This window comes from Triticum aestivum, chromosome 1D, assembly GCF_018294505.1.
Source record: "Triticum aestivum cultivar Chinese Spring chromosome 1D, IWGSC CS RefSeq v2.1, whole genome shotgun sequence".
NCBI classification, from domain to species: Eukaryota; Viridiplantae; Streptophyta; class Magnoliopsida; order Poales; family Poaceae; genus Triticum; species Triticum aestivum.
The window spans coordinates 206733921-206742213 of record NC_057796.1 but is presented as its reverse complement, the minus strand read 5'-3'; the positions used below and the strand labels follow the sequence as shown (position 1 = coordinate 206742213).

The 8293-nt window shown below is 47.7% G+C and overlaps 1 protein-coding gene and 1 long non-coding RNA gene across 3 annotated transcripts; one reads left to right on the top strand and one right to left on the bottom strand.

The window, feature by feature from the left end:
* On the bottom strand, window positions 1–4232 carry LOC123181007 (cyanate hydratase). Its single transcript, XM_044593213.1, has 4 exons — window positions 3850–4232; window positions 833–904; window positions 612–720; window positions 1–256 (listed from the first exon to the last, which is right to left on the bottom strand). The coding sequence occupies exons 1-4, from the start codon at window positions 4125–4127 to the stop codon at window positions 212–214; spliced, it is 504 nt and encodes a 167-aa protein (XP_044449148.1). The 5' UTR covers window positions 4128–4232; the 3' UTR covers window positions 1–211.
* Window positions 4233–5161: 929 nt separating this feature from the next.
* LOC123181006 (uncharacterized) lies at window positions 5162–8043 on the top strand. 2 transcript variants are annotated; one of them, XR_006491441.1, is made up of 3 exons: window positions 5182–5692; window positions 7400–7675; window positions 7816–8043. It is a non-coding gene; the product is annotated as an uncharacterized lncRNA (long non-coding RNA). The 2 variants fall into 2 exon arrangements; XR_006491440.1 differs by lacking the exon at window positions 7816–8043 and having other exon boundaries at window positions 5162–5692; window positions 7400–7726.
* The last annotated feature ends 250 nt before the right edge of the window (window positions 8044–8293 follow it).

The window sequence follows — 8293 nt, the reverse complement described above, 5'->3', positions numbered from 1 at the left end:
TTCATGAAAAATATAATTCACTAAGCAGAACGAAGATGATGATACAAACCGCATTTTTAACAAATTATTCTGCGTACATGTAGACAGTTCGTTTATTTGTCGGTCATTCATGCCAGAAAAGCCATTATTCACTTCCAAGTCCAAAGTAGAATCAGGCAATACACAATGTGTTACACCATGAACATACATCCTCTTCGTAACACCAGCCATCTCAAGATGCATTCCGGTTCAATCTTGACATCATATGTTCAGATCTCTGCATATGTGGAAAAATAAATTGTATGCTTAGAACTGCTTGCTAAATTCAAATGAGCAAGTAGTGTGATAAATCATGATTTAAAACATAAAACGATTATCATAATTAGTTTTTAACTGCCTCCACACTCAATAACTATCTACTAATATCCTATTTAAAAAAAACTATCTACTAATATCCACTGGTAGTCATATTTACTAATGGATCACTGGCAGGAACACATGAATGCAGCTAAACACATCATCATGTTCCAAAATTTTCCGTACAGAAGGCACTTGCTTCAGTATACCCATGAATGCAAACTAAGCATCATTGGCTTATCAGAACAAAAGAAACCTCCAAAAAAATAACAGACCTGCTCGGTGTAAGGCAGATACTTCCCATCAAATGTGACCACCACACGATCTTTTCCATCAGCCCCTTGAATCTTGTCAACTGAACAGTAGAAGTCTATAGCCGACATGCTGCAATTGAAAGCATTTAAATAAAGCAATAAGACATGGAAAGATTATTGAAAGTAATAAGACAGACAGGTCAATTTTGCAATCTCCATATTACTATAGGTCGGTTTCTTACATTCCATCACCAAAATCCTCATTGATGATCTCCTTGATGCTCTCTCCAAAATGCATAACAGCTTCATTCAATCTGTGTACATTATAATATAACAAAGTTAGTAACAACGCAATTCTACCATATTGTAGCATGAATTTCAGTGAAATGTACCTTCACTTCAATAATTAAGTGAAACATTTGTGCGCAGGGGAAGCATCAATGAAACATGTGCAACCAGGAAATAATGTGCCATCCGGATAAATTGGAACAAAAGAAGCTAAACCGATGTGATTAGCAATAAAAAAAACAGTGATACACCTACTCTGGACAAAAACAGCATGGTACAACTGTGCCAGACTGTTGAGAACAAAGTGGATTATCAAGTGCAACAGGCAAAGTACAGAAGCTAGAGATTCCAAGGAAAGACAGAGGCATCAGTATCAAGACTCAAAACTATCAACAGGCTATGGTAAAATTTATTCTTCTACTCTTGAGTAAGAACTTGGGTACAGAACATCCCATTTGAGTTTATACAAAGAATGGAAGATTAGAGTTGACACAAATACCAAAGAGCTCCTCCCCCTAAGGGGGCTCCAGGGCCCCTCAGCTCCTCCCCCTCCCCCTCGCGTCGCCTCCCCCTGGGCGGCGCCAGGGGCCCCGAAACCCTAGCGCCGCCAGCACCTTCTAGCCGCTGCTGCCGCCGGCGTGGGCCGCGGTGGCGGCGGGCCCGGTGCCGAAGGCATCTGGGCGGGTGGATGCGGCGGATCCCATCTGAGGCGGCAGGGGCGGCTCCTCTCGTGCGATCCAACGGCAGCGGCTAGGACGGCGACTCCAGGCTGTGCGGCGGGGCCGGAGCACCATAGCTGGCGGAGCGGCGGCCCTGATTGGACGGCGGCGGTGGCAGCGCCCCATCCGGCGGGTTGGGCTGTTCTGGTCGTGATGGTGACGGCGGTCACTGCGGATCCAACGCCCCGTTTGGATCCGTCGCGGGGAGGCCTTCCGCTGACCGGCGGCGCGTGGAGGGACCGGTGAGGAGATGCCGGATCTCTGCCGGAGTACCGACGGCGACATACGTCTTCGTGGCGAGGTTCCGCTCGGTTCCAGACAGCCGCGAGGTCGGGAAGACGTGGCTTCCGGTGAAAATCGCGCCTGACTGCGGTCTTGGCGGACGATGGGGCGTCTCAGACGTCGTTCCCTTCTGGAGGCATCGTCGTTGCAGGTCACGTCAACCTGATCGGGAAGTTCCGGGGGAAACCCTAGATCTGGGTCTACCGGATCGGACGATGACGGTGCCTTCGGTATCGTTCTCCCTCCTGGGGGCATCGTTTTGGAGCAAGTGCTGGTTGGAGGGGACAAGAGGAGGAGGGTGATTCATCTGGTCCATTGATGACGGCGGATCTCGGCGGCGTGGCGCAGTGGAGACTCGGCGCCTGATGAGCGGAGATGGACTCGCGCAGGAGGATGACGCTGCCTGGCGTCGTGGTGGCGTCGGCGGCAGCTAGACCGGGCAAGGTTGATGCAGCAGTACAGCTCTGAAGATGGATTGATGGCAGGTGGCTGCGGCGGCCTCATACCCGGCAGGCGTCCTGGTTGAGGAGCACGCCGGACTGGTGGGTGCCCATACCCGGCAGGCGTCCTGGTTGGGACCTCAAGTCTTAGATGTTAGGTTTGGCTGCGAGGGCTGTTTGGTATTAGGCCCAGACTTTCAGTGCCCCTTCATCAACTGGATAGGGATAGCGACAGGTGTTGCTTAGTTGGTGGCTTTAGTCTTATTGTTGTATGACTTTGTAAGGTCTTGTGTCAATAATTAATAAAATGGCTGCATGCATCGTCCAGACGCAGAGGCCGGGGTCGTCCTCCTTTTCTAAAAAGATACCAAAGAGCTGGATGGTAGAAGGTTGCTGTTTGTTAAACATTGCAGAATTTTAGCAACTTTCCCTCCCTCGTCATGTCTTCATTCAGATTCAGCAGAAGAGCCAATATTCTTCCATTTTCTCGCTGACATTTAAGGTACCACTTTGCTTTACAACATCATGCGCTATAGTTAGTGTTTGAAGTAGTTGGCAGTAACAGATCGTTTTCCTCTTGTCCCTGGCGGCTGGAACCCTAGCCGCCGTCAGGGAAGGCCGATCTTCCAACGCCACTCTCCGGCGGCTCCCCTGCGCCGGCGACCTTAGTCGTCAGTGGTGAGGGGGTCGCCGGATCCATGCATGTGGATCGTTTTTACTTTCTCGCAGTCTAGGTTTTTAGGTTGTTCATCGTCTTTGCTTCGGCAGCGACGATGACAACGCTGAATAAAGATTCTTCGGATTCTTCCCTGATGAGGCCATCGGTTCTATGGTTGGGGATGGATTTGGAAACCAGTCTGTTCAAGCAAAGATGGCGTGGCGGTGACGGCATCCTCGTGGTGGACCTGTGTCCTCGGGCTCCGCCGTGGCGACGACGTTTGCTCCAGCGTCGGCGCGGAGCTTGGAAGGTAGTCCAGGAGCGGATGCAGATTGTGGTCTGCATCAACGACATCTGGAAGACGGAGCATGTGCTGGGCTCGTGGTTCGTGGATGGCAGATATGGTTTCCTCCTTCGGCGTTTTAGTCGTGGTGGGGTGCTAGATCTGGAGTTTGATGACGTGTCCGGGGTGTTGCCCCGGCCTGATTCGTTCAACGGTAAGGGCTTCACTTTTGGTGAGCCACTTTGGAGGTCCGCAAAGCTGCATATCAGCGATAGAGCCGCGTCGAGCTCGGGTGAGAAGGTGATTCATCATTCTTTTCTTCGGTGGCTACTGTGGTGGTGCCGGAGGCAGGTGACGGGCGTTGGTGTCAAGCTAGAGATGTTCTGCTATATTTTCAGTTTTGTCATGTCGGTCTTTACGTGACTTGTACTTTATTCTTTACGATATGAATGAGACGTATTACCGTGAAAAAAGAAGTAGCTGGCAGTAATCGCGCGCCCTCTACACCGAGTTCGAGATGGAATTCGGGGATAAAACTACAAGGCATTGGGAGTGGGACAAGACTGGGCGGTCGGCACGAGGTAGGCACCTGTATATGGCGGGCTCGTGGACGATGTCCGGGTGGTAGGACCGGAAAGGCGGCCGCATCATGAGCTCCACGAGCTCGTCGGTGAGCGCCGGGACGGCCGCCCGGAACGCGGGCGCCATGTCGGGCTTGAGCTGCGCCTGGCGGCGCAGCAGCTGCGCGACGTAGACGTTGGTGAGCCCCGTCTCGGCCGCGATGTCCGAGAAGCTTTTCCCGGACTCCTCCTTCGCCGCCAACAGCCGAGGGACTACGGCCGCCGCGCTCGCGCCGCTCTCCTCCATGATTTGTCCGTCCGCCGTTTGCCTGCTCTGCCCGCGAGGTGCTCGACGAAATCGTGGGGGTGGGAAGGTGAGGCACGGGACGAATCTCTGACTGTACACCTCGTGGTGGGTGAGTGTGGCTGTAATTGGCGGCGAAACGACGGGGAAAGTTTTTCTTTTCCTACTGTAATTTTTTTGAGATAATCCTACTGTAATTTATTTGATTGATGAGGAGGAAAGTTTTTGCACGGAGCTCGCGGAACAAGATGTCTCTTCGGCCATGTGTTTACGTAGTACTACTCCATCCGTTTAAAAAAAATGACCTAACTTTAAGTTAGTACAAAGTTGAGTCATCTATTTTAGAACGAAGGGAGTACTAATTAGGCCTGTCTTTATGACCTGGTTGAATATCCTGATCCAGACTCTTAGACGGACCAGTTGAGTTCAGTCTGGCTAGTTGTGGGGTTAGCCTTTTTTTTGAGAGAGTCGTGGGCTTGGCCTTGTGGGTGTGAAATGTTCATTTCAACTTATACTATCTATTCAAAAAAAAAATTATACATATCTATATTTTTAATTGATGTGAAAAAATCACCTCAACAAAATACAGATGTAAAAAATCTCTACCTAATCTGTACTAGTCCTGGCCATCTCAGGCCCGGCCCTAAAATCCAGGGCCTAGGCCCGATGGGCTTGCCCATGGGCCGGGCTTGGGCCTGAGTTTTGAGCCCATCAGCAGGGCCTGGACGGGCTTGGGCTTGGCATATTGGCATTTTAAGGAAGAGGCCCGGCCCACGGCCCTAAGCCCTAAGGGCTTTTCAGGGCTTTTTACCAGATGGGTCGGGCTTGGGCTTGAAAAGTGGGCCTGGGAGGGCCTGGGCCTCAGTTTTCTGCCGTGGGCTTTTTCAGGCCCGGCCCATGGCCAGATACAATCTGTACCTACTCCCGTCGTGGTTTTTTTGCAAAGAAGCCCCTCCTTTTCTTAATATTCAACTCGCAGTCCCTGTTTAAGTAGTCTGGGAAAACGGTTCATTGTTTTAAAAAACGACCCTGTAATTTGGTCTATTCAACCCGCGGTCCATACGCTTGGTTTACTAATCGGGTAAACGCGATGGCTCGCGCGGCCGGGGGCGGCGCTCCTGCTCGATGCAAAACGGCGGCGGTGGCCGGATCCGTGCGCGGCAGAGGCTGGGGAGGCGGATCCAGAGGCCGGCGGCGAGGCGTGGGTCGCCGGTGAAGACAAGGCCGGAGCACGGCTGCCGGGCGGATCCATGGCATCCGCGACTCTGGGAAGAAAGGAAACAGGGAGGTGAGGGAGGGAGAAAGGAGGCGCGGTGCGCGACCTAGGCGGGAGCTCGCCGGAGCGTGGCGACGGCGGACGGGCGCGGGAGAGGCGCGGATCCAGCGCGACGGCGCGGAGTCCTTAAATATTCAGACTCGTCGTATTTCCTTCTTCATCCTGCTGGTGTTGTTCGTCCAGACGAACGAGAAGAGGAAGGCGGCAACGCTGCCGGCCGGCTAGGTGACGGCAGCCAGGCCACGGGTGGTGCAGCCACTCCGGCGAGTACGAATGAGGAATTGACCACCAGGTAATCCATTCATCTCCCCTCTTTTCCTACTTCCCCTGGATCTGGTCCTCATTTGCCATGTTCTTCAGCTGCAGAAATCACTCATTCTCCATGTTATTGAGTCGATCTGAAGCCCAAAGCTTAGAGATCTTGTGCTCTGCATTACCTGGTATTTCATCTGATTGAGGGTAGCGGATGAAAGCATGGTTTAGTCATTGAGTTGACTAAAATCAGCTAAGCAGAGAGAGGCGTTTATTGCTGCAATTTAGATACAGGGCTTGATTGAGCTGCTGCTGGCCGCTGCTACTAGAAAGAGCGAGAGAGAGCAGAGAGGGAGAGATAGGGTTCCAATGCTTACTGGTCTAGAAAGAGTGAGAAAAAAGAAGTAGGAGACGAACAGAGAGATAGAGAGCTACACATCACTGAACCCTTTGGATTCTAATGCAAGGTTGAATAATTTTGTGTGTTCTTACTGTCTGGGATATATGAAGTTTTTTGGCTTATCATTGTGCCTTAAGTTTCCGACATCGCTTGGCTGTACACCGACGACTTACGCCGATAATCCGTCTACTCATACTCGACCGTTCGCCGAACTTTGTCTGACCTGCTACAGTGTCATCATTTGCATCTGACATCAAAGACTAATTAATTTCATATGTTCTTTAGTATATGCTCTTTAAGCTCTGAACAAGTCAGTGCCTGAAATACCACATGTACTCATTACAAGATGATCTTCAGGAAAGACAATAATGACAAGTAGCGATCAAAGGAGATAAAGCTAGCTCAATTTTTATCTAGGAAGAACAGCTGCTGTCTGAGAGAAAAATATGAGAAAAGATAAACTAATATCATGATGATGGCATTAATTGACTATTTTGGAAGGTGCAATCGAAGGTGATAAAGGTAGCTAATTTTGTATCTAGAAATAACAGTTGTTGTGACAGAGAAACGAAAGCTAAATATACCACTATATACCTGTTCGCGTCTATCAATTTAATTGTCACGAGTATTTCTAATTCATTCATCTTACTTCTTCATAATACGTATATACTACTTTTGTTCAGGTATATACTACTTTTTATCACTTTTACTTCTTCTCACTGGATGCATGCATGCTTTTCCGCACAGGTTTCCCTAAATTCAGTTTTTTGGTGTATACTTTCTCCTCATCATATACTGTTGATCGATACTGAAATATCATATGGAAGATAGCCCTCTCTTCTATACCCCTTGTGAAAAGTAGTATACTATCATTTCAAAAGAAAACACACCATATACTCATTTCTGATAATGAGTACACACTGATCATTATTGCCAGTATCATAGGTATATACTCTGAGAATAGTTGTATATATCCCACTTGAAAAAAATAGTATGTATATACTCCTTGCAAATTACTGTATATCATTTAAACGTTTTTACGTAAGACCGACCGTCTAGATACAATAACTATTAGTATTTTAATAACTTGAATTGCTCTGCTTGGGTCTTCTCTTATGTATGAGTGCACCATGTGTGGGTTAACTTTTTTGGGTCTTCTAACTCTCTGGGATAATTTGCATCTCTATTTGTGCTAATTGGCAAGGTGCATGAATACTGATTTATCAAGGTTTTTGCTAGAGAAGTTGCAACAGCTTTGATCAAATATTATTATTTATTATTCCTTCTTGGTTTTAGCCAATAAAGTCGAGAATCTAAATCCTTCTACTGTATGTGTACCTGTAATAGAGCAACACTTGGTGCAGCTAGCTGCAGCAAGGACCAACTTGACTTGATGGGATACAATCACCAAGAAAGAATCATACTCCTGTGTGATCCAAGATATTGCACGAACAAGCTTGGGTGGATACAATCACCAAGAAAGAATCATACTCCTGTATGACCAACTTGACTTGATGGGGAGTACCTGAACTTACCATTATGCATTGCACGAACTACCAAGATATTGTATCTTCCTGTATGATCCATAACTCATAGACATGAGTAGCGATGGGATACTATTTGGTATGAACAACATCATCATCTTGCAATTCTAACATGTATTCATTTAACTTATTTATCCACATAATAGCGATGCATCTTACGTATCTGTATAATGTATTTGAATCCAAAATGCAATTAACTCCTTAATTTGCCTTCAACAGGATGAGCGATCTGACATGTAAGCTTAGCTCGGTGGTTCATTGATGAGGAACACTAGATGAGAAGAAAGAAAACACATGCCAAATCTGTTTGGCTACTTCTAGATGCTTCCACTCTAGTGTAGTATTTCTTTCCTTTTCTTTTTTATCATATCTACTGTTTTCTAGAGTCTTCTAGTTGTGAGTAGCTATGAGTAGAATGGTGAAACTTACATAATGTTTTCTAGAGTATAGAGTATTCCAGCTATAAGTAGAAGTATGTGAAGGCTTCCCAAAGCCCTATAAATAGAGGTCCTCGCCTCTACTTTGGAGGCAGACTATGTACCCCTACCTATAATAGAACTTGTTGTTCTTATCTAAGATCTTGGAGTAGATCTTGTGCCCTAGGAGTTCTGGATTGAACTCTTACTGCCCTATCAACCTACATTCGCCTCTAGAGCGATATCTAGCGCAGCACGTTGAAGATGTTCCTTCAACACTT